Below are 19,375 nucleotides of genomic sequence, written 5' to 3'. Positions count from 1 at the left end.
TGTGGTGTGGCCAAGAGACCCATTTCTTAGCCTCCTGTGAAAAGTTTCTTTCTTCCCCCACCTCTGCCACCAAATCCTCTCGGCTTGCTTTGTATATGGGACAAGTGATGCTGGACTTCAGCCAGGGTGCAGTGGGTGTGAGTTGGTGTTTGGAAGGAAAGTTGTATTAACTGTGGCCATTCTCGAAGAGAAACTGCATTTCCCTTAGTGGCACTTTAAGAGGCAGATGTATCTTATCCAAAGCATTAGAACCCAAGCCAAAGGGAGAGAGGCTTCTAAAATTAAAGTCCCTGGGAAAGAAAGATCCTGTAATTCTGTCCATTACAAGAGGGAGACTAGGCAGAAATTGTTTAGTTTTGGAAGCCAGACTCCAAGTGAGAGACATGTTGCTGGAGACGTGTGAGGCAATAGAATAGGTGGTAGACATGCAAGGCGCCTTCCTCGAAGAGCCTTAAAGACCTTAAGGGTTGTACTGTGTATTCAGATTGCCTTGGGAACCACCTTGTGTTGCTGTGAAGTTGCCCATCCAGGTGACCTTGGGTCCTTGAGTTGCTTAGGTCAATGGCATCATATGCAAACATGGAGGGCAACTTTGAGGGAAACGGAAACTTGAAAATGCCTAGGGTGGCTTCTCCCTACCCATGACAACTCCAGTCCTTTGCTTAGGTGGCAGCTACAAGAAGATTGGCTACTACGACAGCACCAAGGATGACCTTTCCTGGTCCAAAACAGATAAGTGGATTGGTAAGTTCTTCTTTGGACATCTGAATAATCATTGTCAGACTTTTGGATGAGGGAGCGAGGTACTCTTGGGCTGGAATGGCAGAGGAGTCATGGCAGGGATTGGGGGTGAACATGGCCTCCAAGAAGACAGGGGGTGAGTTGATGTAAGCTGGAGCAGGCCCAGGGTCACCCTGTTTTTAACAGTGCTCTGCTGCAGTGAGTGGGAATTAAAAAGCCACACAGAGGCCACGAGAAATGGAAGCTGTTCTCCAGCCTTGCATTAGGAACAGGGACTTCAGGATCCTATCAGGAAAATAGCTGCTTAACTGTTGTAGAGGAAGCAAAACTACATGCCCTTCTTATTGGCTACTTTGTGCTTTGCTTTTTTTGTTTTTTTGTTTTTTTGACTTGTTTTGTTTGTTCTCCCCTCGAATTTTATATATTCATTTTGTGTGCATGTGGAGGCTATAGGACAACTCACGGGAACTCTCTTCTACCACCATGTGGATCCTGGGAATTGAACTCATCAGGCTGGATCATTGGGTCATCAGGGCCTTTATGCCATGAGCCACCTCACTAGCTTTTTTTTCTGTTTTTTGTGTTGTTGTTTGTTTGTTTCCCTGGGTCAGGGCTTCATCCCATAGCTCAGGATGGGCTTGAGCTCGTCTTGAACTCAGGATGACTTTCCTGCCACAGCATCTCAAGAGTGTTGGAATTTCAGGTGTATACCATCATGCCCAGCTTACCTTGAAGGTTCCTTCCCTTTCTCTTCTTTTTCTTTTTCTTTTTCTTTTCTTTCTTTTCTTTTCTTTTTTTGTTTTGAAAGAGTCTCACTACATAGCCCTAGCTGTCCTGGAACTCACTCTGTAGACCAGGCTGGCCCTCAAACTCATAGAGACCCACCTCTGTCTTCCTTCTGAGTGCTGGGATTAAAGGTGTGTGTCAGCCCACCTGGCCTACTAAGTACTTTTTATAAAGAGGGAAAGAAGGCAGTTATTTTTGGTATACTAAATGACAGGAAATGGGAAAGATATTGGAGGTAAGCAAAAAGGAAGTTCTGACTGATGAGGAAGGGTGGTAAGGCCGTTGAAGGCAGCTGCCACCCCCCGCCACCCCCCCCTGCCTTGCCCAGTGAAGTGAGTGTGTGTGTGTGTGTGTGTATGTGTGTGTGTATGTGTGTGTGTGTGGTGTGTGTGTGTGGTGTGTGTGTGTGTGTGTGTGTGTGTGTGTGTGTGTGTGTGTGTGTGTGTGTATGTGTGTGTGTATGTGTGTGTGTATGTGTGTGTGTGTGTATGTGTGTGTGTGTGTGTGTGTGTGTGTGTGTGTGTGTGTGTGTGTGTGTGTATGTGTGGTGTGTGTGTGTGTGTGTATGTGTGTGTGTGTGTGTGTGTGTGTGTGTGTGTGTGTGTGTGTGTGTGTGTGTGTGTACACATGCATTCTCTGGGGCCAGTATGCCGTGGTATTCTTGTGGAGGTTAGAGAGCAACTTTGTGAAGTTAGTCCTCTTCTTGCATCTTTGTGGGGATTGAACTAAATGTGGCCAGGTTTAACAAATACTTTTACCCATTAAGTCATCTTTCTAGCCCAGCTTTATTAAGTTTAACTATGTTTTATGTGTTATAGGTGTTTTGCCTGCATGTATATATGTTTATGTGCCACTTGTGTGCCCAAGGCCAGAAATGGGTATTAGTGCCCCTGGAACTGGAATCACAAATGGTTGTGACCCCATCACATGGGTGCTAGGAACTGAACCTGGGTCCTCTGGAAGAGCAGTGCACTCTTAACTGCTTGGCCATCTCCCCAGATCCCTATTTTATTCTATTATTTATTTCCAGACAGGCTTTCACTTTGTAGACCAAAGTGACCTTAAACTTGTATCAATCCTCCTGCCTCAGTTCCCCAAGCATTGCTTCAGTTACTGAGTAAGTTAACATGCCTATGCTTTGCTTCATTTTTATTATTTATTTATTTTTGTAGCTTGAATTTAGGGCAGTGTTCTGTACAGTTATAGATGCTTTGTGGCCTAAATTGACTTTATAATTTTTCTTTTTTTTTAAGCTAAGCAAATTGAAATTAAGTAGGTGTTTTGCATTTCATCACCCCCACCCCAACAAATTTGAGCTTTCCCTTAAATAGTAACTGGAAACACTTTTGGGAAATACAACCCTGCTGGTGGTGTTCTTGTGTCTTTTGCTGGAGGTTAGAAGAGCATAGTGGATACTCTGAGTCTCTTCTGGCTTTCTGTTTCTGTGATTGTCTTTTGCACCTTTCATGGGGCAACAGGGGATGTTATGCAGGGTTATTTCAGCTGTTCCCTTCTGTTGCTGTCCCCCCCCCCCCGTAAGACAGAGAAACCAAAAACAAAAAGAACAAGCAATCAAAGCCAGGAGTGGTAGCATACCCCTTTAATCTCAGCACTCAGGAGGCAGAGGCAGGCAGAGAGATCTCTTAACTTCCAGGCCAGCCTGGTCTACAAAGGGAGTTCCAGGACAGCCAGTGTGTACAGAGAAACCCTGTCTTGAAAAGCAGAAACAGTTGGGCAGTGGTGGTGCACGCCTTTAATCCCAGCACTCGGTGAGGCAGAGGCAGGTAGATCTCTGTGAGTTCGAGACCAGTCTGATCTACAAGAGCTAGTTCCAGGACAATCTCCAAAGCCACAGAGAAACCCTGTCTCAAAAAGCCAAAGAAAAAAAGAAAAGCAAAAAGAGCATGCAGCCAAAGAGACCCTTAGCATAGACCCCATCTTCTCATCTTCTGGTTGTTTCTCAAGGTTCCCAGTGTCCTCCAGCACTCTGCCTGCCATAGCTCCTCAGTTCGTTTGAGGGCCCAGCAGCTTGCCTTTCACCCCTCTCTCCTATCCTGCCTTCATGCCACTGTCCTCCTTCTTTTTCTTTTCCCTCCTCCCCTGTGCCTTGCAGGAGGGTCTCCCCCAGCTGACCAGACCTTGGTCATCAAGACATTCCGTTTCCTGTCACAGAAACTCTTTATCTCCGTCTCAGTTCTCTCCAGCCTGGGCATTGTTCTTGCTGTTGTATGTCTGTCCTTTAACATCTACAACTCCCATGTTCGGTAAGTTTCTCTTCTGACTTGATCCTTGGCCTGGCTGCCTCACTGAGGTACTGACCATACTTCCTGTAGAGTAAGAAAACGAGAACTCTCAAGGCCATGTGTCATAGAGAGTGTGGTGATGATTCACCAAAAATGCAAGGGGGAACCAGGCATGACCCTACCCTTGTTTCAAAAAAGCAAGAATATGTGAGGCCCAGTGCGCAATTCTGGGCTCTAACTAGAGTATGCCAGTAGGGCCTTGTGCTGCAGAAGCCCTGTGCTCCCCTAGGTCTAGCCCTGTGGCCCAGCCGCTTATCCTGAGTATTCTTTCTGTCTGTTCCCAGTCTGTCTCCTCTATCCTCCTGGGGATAGGGTTATGCTGGTGATGACATTTTTGGAGAGCCAAGGTTCCCTGGAGGAGTTAGGGTAATTCTGCTTTTTCTCCCACCCTCTCCGCCTCTGCCCTAGTTATATCCAGAACTCCCAGCCCAACCTGAACAATCTGACTGCCGTGGGCTGCTCACTGGCACTAGCTGCTGTGTTCCCCCTTGGGCTGGATGGTTACCACATAGGGAAAAGCCAGTTCCCGTTTGTCTGCCAGGTGAGTAGAAGGTGCCTCAGTATATGCCTTGTAGAATATGGCCTTCCCAGTCCTCTCAGGAGCACTTCTTTCCCTGACCAGTGTCTCCTGTCCTGTCGTCCTCCTAGCATTACCCTTTTGGTCTCTCTCTCTGGCTCTATCCCTTTCTTCTGGGTGCCAGACCTTTTCCATTCGGCAGTTCCCTGGCTGTTTGCAAGGTTGCTAGGCATGCCTTGAAGAGGAGAGGGGTGAAGTACTGAAGACAAAGGAAGGGGTCTGCCCTCAGAACTTATGAACAATAGTGGCTTGTTTGTGGTGTATGGGCTGAGAAACAAAACCGGGCTTTCCCGTGGGAGCCTTGGTTGGAGTTTGAAAGGGTGAAGGCAGAATCAAAGCAGATAGAGTTGGGGCAAAGGACTTATCATTGCAGAGGGAGGAGGGCCTCTGGGGACTCTTGGCTCATGGAATTTCTGGGACTGTTGGGGAAAAGCTGGCTTCAATGATGTTTGAATGGTTCTCTGCTATTATGAGGTGTCCACTCTTTCCCTGGTTCCTTCCACTGGCACTCTTTCTGTTCTCCACTGTGTTTTCTGTCCTGACCGTACTGTGCACACAACATGTGCACGAGCGCAAACACACACACATGTACTCATGCCTTCAGGAAGTGTCTGTTCCTAGTGGGATCAGCATGCAGCAGGAGAGAGACAACTAGAAGATACATCTAGGGAGGGAGCTGTAGAAAGTGCTGTGGACAGAGAGAAGGGAAGCAGCTCACAGCCCATGTTTGAATGGCCCTCATCAAGGAGGAGGTGTTTGTGCATTGAAGGACAATGCTTGAGATCAGAGAGAGTAGTAGATAAGGCAGATTGAGTGGTTCAGCATAGCTGGCTGGGGCACAGGGAAGGTGAGGGCCTGGGAGATGAGCCAGACTAGTGGATGAGTCGTACTGTGTGTGTCACATTCAGAGGTGTGCAGGTGGTAACTGTAGGCGCTAGATTAGATCAGCAGGCTTTAGCAAGAATGCTCTGGTTCTGTAGCAGAACCCTTCCCCTTCCCCTTCCCTTCCCTCCTTCCCTTCCCTTCCCTTCCCTTCCCTTCCCTTCCCTTCCCTTCCCTTCCCTTCCCTTCCCTTCCCTTCCTTTCCCTTCCCCTCCCCTCCCCTTCCCCTCTCTCCATACTCTGCTTGCTATGTCCTGTCTGTTTTTTGTCACCTGGTCACTGTTCACATTGCTACATTGCTTCTTGCAGTTCCATCTAGCATTGGCTCAGTCCCACGTATTACCAGTGTCTTTTCTTCCTTTCTAGGCCCGCCTTTGGCTCCTGGGCTTGGGCTTTAGTCTGGGCTATGGCTCTATGTTCACCAAGATCTGGTGGGTCCACACAGTCTTCACAAAGAAAGAGGAGAAGAAGGAATGGAGGAAGGTGAGCGACTTCCCAGACCCAGCCTTTGATCCCAGGCATAGAGAAGACCTTTCTTACCTGTCTTCTCTGGATATCTACCCAGACCCTAGAGCCCTGGAAACTGTATGCCACAGTAGGTCTGCTGGTGGGCATGGATGTTCTGACTCTTGCCATCTGGCAGATTGTGGATCCCTTGCACCGAACCATCGAGGTATCTACCACTTGAGAGGTGATTCTAGGGTTGGGAAGCTGGGCAGGGCCCACCAGCTTGGCATTTCCGGCTATATCTGGTCTTAAAGGATATAGCTACTTAGTGAAGGCCAGGCTGGTAGCACCTACCTTTAATTCCAGCATGTCTTCAATCTCAAAGCTCAGGAGGCAGAGGCAGGCAGATCTCTGAGTTCGAGGCTAGCCTAGTCTACATAGGGAGACCCTGACTTTTAAAAGGAAAGGAAGCTGCTCAGAGAGAGAGAGAGAGAGAGAGAGAGAGAGAGAGAGAGAGAGAGATTCATTCTCAGTTTTCTTTATACTCAAGGCTCTTCCGTCTTTCCCAGATGGAGTCTTATTGAAGCTTCTTGGTTTATTGTGTCAGGGATCTGGGAGAATGTGTAGGGTTTCCAAGCATCAAGGAATGTGGAGAAGAAGCCCTTTTAGTGTGTTCTGGGGGAATGTCCCCAGGCCTGGAGTAGGATTTGGCGCAGTACCAAGTCTCAGGAAAATAGGCAGGGCTGGGGGTTGAGGAGCTGGAGAAGAGTTCAGTCACTCATCCTTTTGCTCCTTTTCTGCCTCAGACATTTGCCAAGGAGGAACCAAAGGAAGACATTGATGTCTCCATACTGCCTCAGCTAGAGCACTGCAGCTCCAAGAAGATGAATACATGGCTTGGTATGTGGGATGTGGGCTGGAGGAGGGGAGGGAGGAAGCATAAGCAGGGGGTCAGGGGAGAAGGAGCCTTTGGAGAGGAGCCAGTTTCAATGTCTTTATCATTGCACTAAACTTTTCAAGAGTAAGAGAGCTTTGGGCTTTTGTTGTGAATAGTGATGATCAGCAGAAAGCCAGGGCAGGTGGGTGATGCACCCATCTGTGACTGGTCTGCTCCTGAGAGTAAGACCAAGGTTGTGAGGTCATGGGCTTAGCTTTTCTCTTCAGCCTGGCTAACAGTTGTCTGTTCTACAAATCCACACAGTGACCTAAAACATGTTCCTGCCTGGTGGGCTAAGGGTTGAGACACTGTGTAGCATCTATTGGATCATTCCTAGCTGCTCCATAGGAGGCAATGAGGTGTGGGCCAGGTAGGTGGGGCCACACTGAGAATTTGCTATGTCAGAGGGTCTGGAATGGAGAGGAAGGCTTTTTACACAGAGAATCTACAGAGAGCAGTAGTAAGTGGAGGACAAGGAGAGGAAGAGGGTTGGGTTGGGAGTGTGATGGTCCTGTTGCCCAGGTGATACTTTCCTGTTGTCCTAGGCATTTTCTATGGTTACAAGGGGCTGCTACTGCTACTGGGAATCTTTCTTGCGTATGAGACCAAAAGTGTTTCCACTGAAAAGATCAACGACCACAGGGCTGTCGGCATGGCTATCTACAATGTTGCAGTAAGCTCCCTTGACACCTGGTGTTAGTCCTGGAAACTGTTTAGGTGGTAGGAGAAGAATCAGAAAACTAGATCTGATATCATTTGTGTAGAAGTCATAAAACACTGGTTAATGTCTGATTTATAAAGTCATTGTATGACTTTCCTGAGGAAACATGAACAAATGTCGATTCACCCTAGATAGGACACTGCAACAGACAAAGGAAATGACTCTACCAACATCTAACTTGGCATCCTACTTTCATTTCTGTTGCTGTGATAAAGTACCCTGACAAAAAGCAACTTTGAGGAGAAATGACTTATTTCAGCTCACAATTCCAAGGTATAGTCCATCAATGAGGGAAGTCAACACAGGACCTTGAAGGAGCTACTCATGCAGAGTCAAGAGCAAAAAGAAGTAAATGCATGTGTGCTTACTCAGGTTCAATCCAGGTCCTCCTGTCTAGAGTTTGGCACTCTCTATTGTGACTGAGCCTTCCCACATCATTTAACAATAGAAATCAAGATAATCCCCCTAAGATATGCTCATAGACCAAGCCAGCATGATCTAAACAATCACTTGTAGGTAATCACCTGAGTGATTTTAGAGTCTAGAATCTAGACTCTGTCAAGTTGATGAAGCTAACCTTCACACTTGGCAAATCTGTGCATTTGTTGAGGTCACTACAGGAGCATGAGGGAGTTAATGGCATTTATGCCATCTAAAAAATCCACTGTAGCATGGGAGATGGCTCATGGTAACTGCATACCTCAAGTTCCCTGCCCAGCTTGTAGGCAGTTCCACAGGAGAGCATTTCACCAGGAATTAGCTACTGCTTATATAACTTGTATATGGGCCTCCTTAGTCTTTGGAATTTCACATGTCTCTCCCTCTTAGGGAAAGGGATGTTTCAGTTCAAAGGTTATAACTACATAGCAGTTTAGAAAGAGCATTACATTGGGGTGATAGGCCCTGATGCTTACAAAGCAACGTACTGAGCTGAGTTTGGTACTTAGGACACAAATCAGGAAAAGCTGGGTGTAATGTGTGCTTGTAATCCCAGTGCTAGGTCCTCAGTTCCTAATGACCAGGCAGCCTCCAGCCAATGGGAGACTCTATCTGAGAAACTGACGTGGAGGAGGAATGACAACTGAGGTATTCTTCTAGCCTCCATATGCACATGCCTTCATGGGTGTGTACACACATGTGCTCCTGTACCACACATATATAATATACACAGATAAGAAAAAAAGCTAAAAAGAAACACACTACATTATATCATTTTGCACCTACCTAGTAAAGTGGTCTCAAGGACAGACTGAATGCAGAGAGCCTGAGGGAAGCACTGATCTAGAGCTGGGAACCGGTTTGGTAGTTTATTCCTGATTTTTATCTATTTAAAGTTGAGGGTCCTCCTGAATCTGTGGAGCATTCACCAGGAGTGCATCTTCATGGGCTCTCTTGGAGGGGGGGAAGGAAACCCTGCATTATATCTGAGTCTCCCAAATGCTGTCTCTCCAGGTCCTGTGTCTCATCACTGCTCCTGTCACCATGATTCTTTCCAGCCAGCAGGATGCAGCCTTTGCCTTTGCCTCTCTGGCCATTGTGTTCTCTTCCTACATTACTCTGGTTGTGCTCTTTGTGCCCAAGGTGAGGTACAGCCCTCCCCCTGCCTGCCCTAGATAGAACCAGGACTTCCATTCTGTCCTTATTTTGGCCCAGCTTGTCTTTCATTGTTTTTATTGCTCTTTACTCCCCAAACTTTACCAGCTGCTCACTCACACAGCTCCTGCTCAGCCACCCACCCAGTGCCCAAACCTTTGCTCCCAGATGCGCAGGTTGATCACCCGAGGGGAATGGCAGTCTGAAGCACAGGACACCATGAAGACAGGGTCATCCACCAACAACAACGAAGAAGAGAAGTCCCGGCTGCTGGAGAAAGAGAACCGTGAATTGGAAAAGATCATTGCTGAGGTGTGTGGTGACAACTGGAGGCCCATACCTACTAGTGGGTTGTCTGAAGTTGAGTCTTAGATAAAGGTTCGAGTGTTAGTGATTTGTGGAGGATCTCATAAAACCTGCAAGGGAACAGGGACAGGAGAGGGAAAGGGTTGAGATTCAGTCTTAACTAAAATTCAGTGTTAGCTCGAGGGCAGGGAGAGGCTGTGGAGTGGGGCCTGTAGATTCAGCCCTCCTGAGGCTAAAGAGCAGTCATTGATTGGCAGTAGTTAGGGGGAGGCCATTGTGAGCTATTACTAGCTCACATTCACAGCTGCCTTGTGCGTGAGGCAAGTAGCCACAGCAGATTGGTTCTAGGCAGCTGCCCACAGTGTTCACTGTGTCCATGCCGTAGTTAGGGACCAGTGAGGTGCTGGGGGTGGAGGGTGGCACTCTAGCTTGGTTGACACAATCGTCCTGTCATTTATTCCTTTGTTTTTGAATTCACTTATTTCCTCGATCTGTTCTTTACGTTCTGTGGCTTTCTTAGTTTCTTCTCTCACCTGTACGTCTCATTTCAATGCCTCTCCCCCCTTGCCTTCCTCCCACACTCCCAATTGTGTTTCTCCTTCCAGAAAGAGGAGCGTGTCTCTGAACTGCGCCATCAGCTCCAGTCTCGGCAGCAGCTTCGTTCACGGCGCCACCCCCCAACACCCCCGGACCCCTCTGGGGGCCTTCCCAGGGGACCCTCGGAGCCCCCTGACCGGCTTAGCTGTGATGGGAGTCGCGTGCATTTGCTTTACAAGTGAGGGGGTATCAAGAAGGATACAGCCAGTAGGGGAGGGAAGGGGTGTGGGAAGAGGGTGGGGGACTGGGAGGAGGGCCAGGACTCCTGTCTCCAACTGGGAGAACATGTTCCAATCCCCCTCTTATAAATATACATCACTTTGTGCATCTGGGGTTATTTGGGTCTCCAATACTCCGGGAAACAGACTGTCTTCTCTCTTATCCATTCATATAATTTTGTAACACCGCTTCACAGTTTAGTTCAAACCCTGCTTGAAGCGATTCACTCACAACCCCAGAGGGGCAGCTCTCCTTATTTTTTTCTCCCACAGCCTGTCTTGTATAGTAACCATGGAAACTCCTGCAATTTTAGCAGCAGGGGTCTCCCCACAAGTGTTCTTCCCATACTAACAGGACCCTCTCCGTTTCTCAGCACCAGAGTCTCCTTCCATTGTCCTTGTCCTTCACATCCCATGCTTGCCTCTCCCAAAATGTTGCTTCTTCAGGGGATTCGCCCTTACCTAGGCCCACATGCTTTTTGCCTCTTTGCTCTGTGTGCCCCTGATTCCCAGCACACATACCCCACCCTCCGAGTGCATATTTCCTGAGTGCTTTCTCACCCTGCCGTTACTCGGGTTCTCTGCGTGCCCTGCACCTGTGAGTGAACAGTGGTTACGGATATGTGCCGTGGTGTGCTTGGGTAGGTGTGTGTGGTGTGCCGAGCACACTAAGCTGTCTTCCTAATGTGCACATGCCATGTCTTTCTGTGTTTACTGTGTGGCTCTGCATTCTATGTTTACTTACTTGTGTCTTAATGTCATTGTATGTTTTGTGTAGGTATGTTTTCCTGTCTGGCTTCATGGCAGTCTTCTGTCTCACTGAACCTTTTGAGTGTTTGGATTACAGTTGTTTGCCTACCTGATACCATGTCTTTTTCCGACAGAGCCATGTGCACCCAACATGCACATACTTAAGCACATTCTCCCCAGTTCGTGTGTTCTGGGCTATCCATACCCTCTCCTTGGTGTTATGTTTCCCCTCAGATGTTCCCTGGATTCTTTGCTCTTGTGTGTACTGCTCTCAGTCTGTACTCACAGTCATCTCTCAAGACTGCATCTTAGTTCTTTTCTTTTTTATCATTATTATTATTTTTCAGAACTAAGGGAAAAGAAACGGGTTGGAGGCTTTTTCCAGTGGATAGTAGGTCCACATCCTAACCAAACAGATAGTATGTCCACATCCTAACCAAACGAAGGCATGGGCAGATGGACTGATGGGGTGGGAGGCAATGTCCCTTTCACACTGTGGTGTCTCCTGGGGAAGGATCTCCCTGAATCTCAATAAACCAGTGAACAGTATGACTCAGCACCTCATCCATCCTGTGAACTGAGTGGGCTCCATGCCAGGAAGGGAGAAGCCCAGGTTCTCAGGCTTGGAATTAATGAAAAGGCTTTGAAGTGGAGAGGTGCAGAGAGATCCGTGATTGATCCTTACAGGATTTAGCAGGGCAGAGGAGGACAAGATTCAGGCCTTGATTAGTGAGTGATGACATTGTGGTTGAAAGTGTTGGCTCTGGAGTCAGACTGCCCGCATGTCAGGCCTGCACCACACGCAGAAATGTCTCCTAATCTCTGTTCTCCACTTTTGGGAATCTGGTAATAAAGTGATGATGATGCATTTCTCAATGGAGTGCATACAAGAACTAGGCTAATTATGCATTCCAGTGCCTGGATCTGCTTGGGCTGTGGTAGCCTTTGTTACAGCTGCTTCCTGGATTCCCTAACAATGGTGGCCATGCTCTGGGAACCTAGAGCAGTTGGCTGAACAGATGTGAGGAGTCTCCTCAGAAAGGAAGAATTATAAGTAAACAGTGACTGCCAAGATGAAAGTTTGAAAAGCTGGGGGGGGGGGGAGACCTTGAATTTTTATAATTCTTTTGGCTTTTTTGAAGCTTTTTCATGTTGTGCTGTCTTTTGGGTTTTTTGTTGTTTTAAGATAATGTTCTTCCTCCTCATCTCTGCATGAAAGCTACAGGGTTAGATGGGCCCTGTCAGTTCATTGTCCTGTTTACAGCAGGTTAAATCTTAGGCCCCTGTTGAAAACAACTCATAGTGATTATCCACCTTGGACCTATTGGATTTAATTTGTTTCCCTTCTTCCTGAAGTGGCATTTTCTCAAAGAAAGGAGAAGAGGCCTGTGGAGTAGAGAAACCTGCAGTGTAGAAATTAACAGTTGGCTTCAGAAACTGTAGCCCAAGGCACAGACCGTCCCTGGGTAGCTGAAATTACCCATCACAAACCTGCATTGCACATAGGTGGGATGTGAATATGGGAAAGTAAATCAAGGGTCAGAAGTTCCACTGTAGCCAAGGGTGAATCAGACTGTAGCAAAAGCGTACAGGAACCCAGCCAAAAAGCAGAGCTGACAGGAGTGCTTGGTGCAAAGGTCCAGGGAGCTCAGACAGCATCTGCTCCTGTGCTTAGTGGGGCTTACTGCACCTCCAGGTTTGCCTCAGCCAGGTGACTACCTGCTAGGTCTTAGTGCCCTGTTACATACCTGTGGTCTTTTGTCATCTCTGCCCTAGCCCCAAACACTAAAGCTTTCTGTGAGTACCTTCTACTATATGACTGTTTGTAATTCATTTAAGATAGGGTTTCATCTCTATAGATGTTGGGCCTCACCCTCACTATGTAGTTCATGCCATCCTTGAATTGTCCTCTTGCTGAAGAAGCTCCCCAAGTGTTGGGATTACAGGTGTGTACTACCATGCCTGTCAACAGGTGGTTGTTTTTGTTGTTGTTATTGAAAATTTTTCTACACCCTCTCTGCCGATGCAGCTATCCAAATCAGACCAAATCAAATCCCATGTTTAATGGATAGAATGCTCCTGGATGGCCTTCTAGCCTCCAGACAGGAAAGAGAGACCGGAAAATCATGAGTCTATTTTCTGAGAGGCTGTTTAAATACCCTGTGGGAGTGGTCTTGAGCATCTGGGGGGGGTCATCATTTGTTGGATGCATTTCTGAGATGCAGCAGGGTTTGGAGGGAGATAGGGGAGGGGGGCTTGGGTAGAACTTCCACCATAACTCTTTAGGTATATGGTGGGGCTGGGGTCCATAACATTTTCCACCATAACATCTGTTATTTGTTTGTTTTTTGATACAAGGTCTTGTCTCAGCTCTACCAGGAGCATGGTACTTACTATATATAGCCCAGGCTGGCCTTGAACTCATGGTGATCATCTTGCCTCAGCCTTCCAAGTACTGGATTATAGGTGTTAAGCATTGTGCCTGATTTTATTTTATTTTTGAGACAGGGTCTTGTTATTTGGCTGTGGCTGGGTAGTCCAGGTTTGAAATTTACACAAGTTCCTTTGCAGCTTTCCGAGGGATTACAGTCATGAGCCACTGCACCTGGCTCCACTTAAGAAGTGCTGACTGGACGAGTCAGTTACTGTGGCAGTTTCTGGGAAAGAGAAGTGAGCAAGATGGAGAGGAGAGAGGCAGAGACAGATCCCTCGAAACAGTCTATGGAGTGGGGTTGCAACTGGGGGAGAGGAACATTGTCAGCAATAGGAAATGGAGTCAACATCTGGACTATGCATTGACTATTGTGTAGCCTAGCACCCACATCAGCTTAAACAATAGCAACGTCATTGTTTCTATGGGTTAAGCATTAAATAGGCTACAGTGAGGGGAGTCCACACTACACAACAGCCTGCAGGGTTGATTTTAAGGGAGCCAGATTTTAAGTCCTTTATAACCCCTAGAGGTGGGTTTTGTTTTGGCTTAGCAGGCTCCTTGGCTGGGATGTGGACTGAAACCCTTACACAGGGCTGAAACCCTTACACAGGGTTATCTGATTCTTCGGATGTAGTAAACTGGATCCCAAAGGTGAGTGCCGTTGGAGGTGGGAGAGACAGGTACATAGGTATTTTTCAGCAAAGTCTTGGGAGTCACACAGTACTGTTTCTGCTGAACTCTACCATGCTAGCTAGGCTCAAGGGGGTAGAACTGGACTGTTACTCTGGAAAAAAACACATGTAGAATAAATATATTATTGCAAATTTATTTGGAAACATGATCCACTGAGGCTTATGTGCCTTCTGCAAAGACAGTGTTCTAACCTCACCATACTATGCATCTTCTCTCTTGAGGATCACTGAGTTTGTATATCTGCATGTCTCCGTCTCTCTCTTGAGACAAGCCCCCACTAAGTAGCCCTGACTGGCCCGGAACTCACTATGTAGACCAGGCTGACATCAAACTCAGAAATCCACCTGCTTCTGCCTCTGGATTGCTGGGGCTACATGTGTGTACCATTGTACCCAGCCTGATCAGACCAATCTTGTTCATCTGATATTCAGCATTTCACCAGGCCCTTCATGGGAGATGCCAGGGCTATTTGCCACCTCAGACCTGCCCTTTCTGCCTGTCCTGTTTGAAGATGACTCTGCTAATTGCAGCTTCCCCTCACAATACTCCATAACTTTCAGCTGCCTGAGACAGGCAAATTTCGGTTATTTGTTAAGGCTTTTAGAGCAAGGAATTATTTACTTTGTCCTTCATGTTCCATTAACCAAAAGGCAATAGTGGGCTCCACATCAAGCTGTCTCTTAAGCCTGTGATTTAAAAAAGCTATTAATAATCATTTGTATTTTATCCACTTTCATGGCTTCCCCCCCCCCCCCCGTAACACTAGACTCTAGTGCAGCGTTCTCAACCTGTGATTCATGACCCCTTTGGGGATCAAGTGACTTTTTAAAAGGCCTCGAATATCAGCTATCCTTCTTATCAGATATTTACATTACTGTTCATAAAAGTAAAATTGCAGTTATGAAGTTAAAACGAATAATTTTATAGTTGGGAAGTCACCACAACATGAGGAACTGTATTTAAAGGATAGCAGCATTAGGAAGGTTGAGAACCACTGCTTTAGGTGATTTCCAGCTGCACCGGAGTACAGGTGTGTGGGCCTGGCAGACTGGTGCAGCAAAATGGATGTGCATCTTCTGGAGTATGAAGAAGAGGGGAAAGCCCCCTGTCATGGGTTCTCTAGCTGAGGTCTTGAAGGCAGGTAAAAGATTAATAAGAGTGGCAGAATGGCCTTATACAAGCTAGTCTACCCAAAGGAGAAGGGTTTTTCACTTAAGAGTGAGCTGATGGAGGGGGGGGGGGCAGGGGAGAGTTGTGTAACAGAAAGGAGATCAGGGAAAGTGGTAAATACCAGCCTGTGAATAAAAATTTGTTATGCAGATTTAAGCAAGTGCCCTCTTCACTGATAAGAATGATGCCTTTTCAAATGTAAATGTACTTTAGAAAAGGAAAAACTGTTTCCTGCTGGGCAGCATTCCCTGGGGGTTGATTTCCTGTAGCCTTTAGCTCAAAGTAATCTGGTTAAAGAGACCTGTGTTAGTTGGGCAGTGGTGGCACACACCTTTAATCCCAGCACTGAGGCTGGCAGATACCAGAGTTCGAGGCCAGCCAGGTCTACAGCGTGAGTTCCAGGGCTATACAGGAAATCCTGTCTCCTAACAAAAACAAAAAGAGACTCATGTTGTGCCTGGTGTAGTGACATGCCTTTAATCCCACCATTCAGAAGTCAGAAGCCAGAGTTTTGGGCCAGCCAGGGCTGCATAGTGAGACCCTGACTCAAAAATAAATATAGAAGATAAAGCTGTGTGGTTTGAGGGCCCATTTTTAGTGCAGATCTGGGGGAATGCTTAATCGTGCACAGTGTGAGACTTGGAAGGCACGATTTGATGGAGTCTCAGAAGTAAACTGATGACCAGTTACTTACAGTGACTCCTCTTAACTCAAGCCATGGCCTTGCACATGCAGGGAATCTCTGTCCCACTGAGACAAACCCTTAGGCTCAAATTTCTTGCCAAAGTTGTTTTCTGTTTCTAATGTTCTCACTAGAGAGGTGAGGCTCAGGGTGGACACATGTCTAGTTACGATGGACTCCTCTTTAGTTTGAGGACAAATTGAGGCTTCTCACTTGGGCTAGGAAGGCTCTATGTATATCAAAGCAGGACTTAAGAGTTGGGGAATCTGTATTCTGCCCTCCTGGGTGCCAGTCCTGGCTGAGAACTTTGAGAGATGGTAATTGAACTCTTAGTTTTTGCTCCTGAAAAAGCTTCGTAATGCTACAAGAATGAAATGCATCAAGGGTTGTAAAATACTTTCAGTGGTACCTGGAGCATCACAAGACATCTTAAGAATATCCAATTAACTACAACATTGATCTTAGCCCTGGTATGGAGGATTTAGATGACTTGTCGGTATATTAATGCAGTCCATATCTGGCCAGTAGATGGCACCAAAATCCCATTGCTCCAATTGTTCTGTCTCTCCCCCCCACCCCCCCAAACACACAAGAAGCCTTTTTTTTGTGAGCTGACTGTCTAGCACTCATAAAGAGAATGAGCTGCAGGACTGCAGTTCAGGCCACTCCCCAAGGCTTTGTTCTGGCCTCAAGGTAAGGATACTGGAACATTCTATTATGGTGTGGGAAACGCAGCGTGCATTTGGGAATGGTCTGACTGGAAGTCACAGGGCCTAAATTTTAGGCAAACATACTAACACTATTTTTTGGGGGGATGGGGTGGTTGGGTTTCTGAACTAAGTTTCAGTTTCCTCTCAACCCTTGCTGATATTTGGAGGATAAAACAGCAAGAGGCATTAAGAAATACAAAAAGAAACTCAAAAGGAGATACAGCAAAACCAGATTGTGAAATAGAATCGAAAGTGAAAAAAAAAAAAAAAGTGACAAAGGGCAAGAGAGATGACTCAGCGGTTAAGAGCACTGGTATTCTTTCAAAGAACCAAAGTTCAAGATACAGCACTCATGTTGGGCAGCTTAACTATCTGTAACTTGAGCTCCAGGGAATTTTACACCCTCTTCCTGCTTCTTGGGGCATTCCCACATACACTCATACACAGACATAACATAACATAAAAGTAAGATCTTTAAAAGACAGTAGTAACACTCTGGTGAGGGAAGGGAACTAAAAGGAAAATCAGTGACATGAGGCACACGAGGACAGAGGTGAATTAACAGAAGTACAGTGCGGATAGATTACAGGATTTGATTCCTGTGGTCGTCTGTATGTGACAACTATACTCTGTGGCTGAGTTTCTCATATTTGTGTTGCATATTGTGCGCTGTGTCATCCCATACAGTGACAGGGTAGGTCTGAAGGCCGGGGAGGTGACAGCATAGCCTTTTAATAAAGGCATACAGAATTTCCCTTCAGCATGCGGAGAGTGTGTGTGTCAGCTGGGCTCTACTTCCTTCTGCAGCAGCCTCCAGAATGCCCTTTTTACCTCCTTGTTCCTCAGGGTGTATATGAGAGGGTTGAGTGTCGGTGTGCCCACTGCATAGAAGAGACCAAAGAACTTGCCCCTCTCTCGGGCATAGGGATTTTTGGGCTGCAGATAGACAGCAATGACTGAGCTGTAGAAGAGGGTGACCACGATGAGGTGGGAGGAGCAGGTCCCAAAAGCTTTCCTGCGCCCTTTTGCAGAGTTTATCCTCAGAACTGCCCTGGCGATGGCACCATAAGAGACAAGGATGAGACTCAGAGGCACAACCAAAATGAAGACACTGGCAACAGCCATTTGTATCTCGTTATAGGTGGTATCCCCACAGGACAGTCGAATCAAAGCAGGGACTTCACACACGAAGTCATCAACCTGATGGTGGGGGCAGAAGGGCAGGTGAAGAGTGGATGGTGTCTGAACCACAGACTCCACCAGGCCAATGATCCAGGCCACAGCTGCCAGCTGCCAGCACAGGCGGGGGTGGATGATGGTGGCATAGTGCAGGGGCTGGCAGACAGCCACATAGCGGTCAAAGGCCATCACTGCTAGGAGGATGCACTCTGTTGTCCCCAGGGATAAGAAGATGAAGAGCTGGACAGAGCATCCCAGGAAGCTGATGGTCTTTGTGGGGCCCCAGAGGTTGACCAGCATCTGGGGGACACAGGTTGTGGTGAAGCAGAGGTCCAGGAAGGAGAGGTTAGAGAGGAAGAAGTACATTGGAGAGTGGAGCCTGGGGTCCAGTGTGGACAGCAGGAGGATGAGGGTGTTTCCCAGGAGGGTGAGGAGGTAGGAACACAAGACAACCACAAAGAGAATCTTTTCCAGGCGTGGGTGTTCAGAGAATCCCAGCAGGAGGAAGCCCACTGGGGAGCTCTGGTTGACCATGGCCTTTGTGTCTGGTTGGAGGGTTGAAGCTGTCAGATTAGTGTGATATAAGGGGCCTGATCAAGACTCACCCTGGGTACTTGTCAGGACACAGAAGCTAAACTGATGTTTCTCAGGCTCCCTTCTCCAGGCCCATCACTTAAGCTTGGCCTCTTCCATTATTCCTCCCCGCCAGATAGTTCCTGGTAGCTGAGAGAAAAGAGGGAGTGGTGGAGATCAGGTGGTTCCTCATTGACCTCCTGGTGAAGGGCAAAGGAGGCTGATGTCAAGTAGCAGTTAACCATCATTTGCTTTTAGTGTGTTACCTTAGTGGCACCCAACTCCATTCATCCATCAACTAATGTTCTTACCAACTTTCTGTTTCTAGTTTGGTTATTCACTCCCTCCTTTTCTCTGCCTTGTTTCTGTTACCTTAGTGACGTCCTTTTACTCTTTTGATACCTTCCATTTGCCACTGCTCCTCCTAGTCTGTATCTTCCTGTCCTTCTGTCTGTCTGTCTCTCTGGGTTTTCTAGATAGGGTTTCTCTGTGTAGCCCTGGCTGTCCTGGAACTGGCTTTCTAGATCAGGCTGGCCTGAAACTCAGAGATCTACCTGCCTCTGTCTCCTGAGTGCTGGGATTAAAGCACACACCACTACCCAGCTGTCTTCCTGACATTTATTAGTCTGTGCATTTGTCTTTTTCTTAAGCTTTAAGGTGTCAACATTGTGCTACAAACCAGGGCAGGGGTTGGCCACCTGAAGGGGTCAATGAAGGTCTGAAATAGCAATTTACACCTGTGGACTGTTTCCCTTGGGCCAGTTGTGGTACACAGCTATGTGAAAATCTGGTTTCCATAGTATCCTTGTAATGATCTTACCAATTTTATCAATGATTGAATTGGCAGGGTAAATAACATGTCTCAGGTCACCTACTCAACAGATATTAGCACCAAGATTCTAGGGAACATTTCCCACAGCTGATGTTCAGAGAAATGCAGAAAGAGGATTCTTGCTGGGGAACAGTGCTGACCATGTTCTGCTACTATTCAGAGTTTGAAGGAATGAAACCATGTGACCACCTGATTCAATAAGGGTGATAACAATTCACCATTTAGTTCAAGCATGGTAGCATAT

The 19,375-nt window shown here is 47.0% G+C and overlaps 3 protein-coding genes across 15 annotated transcripts in view; 2 read left to right on the top strand and 1 right to left on the bottom strand.

Annotated features, from left to right (window-relative positions):
- The window catches only part of Gabbr1 (gamma-aminobutyric acid type B receptor subunit 1), a 29,680-nt gene extending 17,951 nt beyond the window's left edge, over nucleotides 1-11,729 (top strand). For 5 of the 12 annotated variants that reach the window (XM_027388700.2, XM_027388697.2, XM_027388698.2 and 2 more), the window contains 10 exons: nucleotides 667-744; nucleotides 3,641-3,791; nucleotides 4,239-4,371; nucleotides 5,656-5,772; nucleotides 5,855-5,962; nucleotides 6,543-6,636; nucleotides 7,219-7,346; nucleotides 8,847-8,975; nucleotides 9,156-9,299; nucleotides 9,899-11,729. In XM_027388700.2, coding sequence (XP_027244501.1) covers nucleotides 667-744; nucleotides 3,641-3,791; nucleotides 4,239-4,371; nucleotides 5,656-5,772; nucleotides 5,855-5,962; nucleotides 6,543-6,636; nucleotides 7,219-7,346; nucleotides 8,847-8,975; nucleotides 9,156-9,299; nucleotides 9,899-10,072 — 1,256 coding nt within the window. In that variant the 3' untranslated portion in view covers nucleotides 10,073-11,729. Of the gene's footprint in view, nucleotides 1-666; nucleotides 745-3,640; nucleotides 3,792-4,238; nucleotides 4,372-5,655; nucleotides 5,773-5,854; nucleotides 5,963-6,542; nucleotides 6,637-6,937; nucleotides 7,153-7,218; nucleotides 7,347-8,388; nucleotides 8,481-8,846; nucleotides 8,976-9,155; nucleotides 9,300-9,898 lie in introns of those variants that run through there. The other 7 variants (XM_027388703.1, XM_027388699.1, XM_027388706.2 and 4 more) reach the window with 5 other exon arrangements.
- Nucleotides 11,730-15,238: 3,509 nt separating this feature from the next.
- The window catches only part of Ubd (ubiquitin D), a 49,121-nt gene continuing 44,984 nt past the window's right edge, over nucleotides 15,239-19,375 (top strand). The window contains exon 1 of one of the 2 annotated variants that reach the window (XR_004771565.1): nucleotides 15,239-16,530. The gene's annotated coding sequence lies outside the window, so the exon portion shown is untranslated. The remainder of the gene's footprint in view (nucleotides 16,531-19,375) is intronic. The other variant, XM_027388712.2, reaches the window with a different exon arrangement.
- On the bottom strand, nucleotides 17,328-18,260 carry LOC100770171 (olfactory receptor 2H2). The gene has a single exon (XM_035450381.1). The coding sequence runs from the start codon at nucleotides 18,258-18,260 to the stop codon at nucleotides 17,328-17,330; it is 933 nt and encodes a 310-aa protein (XP_035306272.1).

This window comes from Cricetulus griseus (assembly GCF_003668045.3).
Source record: "Cricetulus griseus strain 17A/GY chromosome 1 unlocalized genomic scaffold, alternate assembly CriGri-PICRH-1.0 chr1_0, whole genome shotgun sequence".
Lineage (NCBI taxonomy): Eukaryota > Metazoa > Chordata > Mammalia > Rodentia > Cricetidae > Cricetulus > Cricetulus griseus.
Note: the sequence above shows the minus strand (reverse complement) of the source record. Positions and strands in the feature narration are given on the sequence as shown.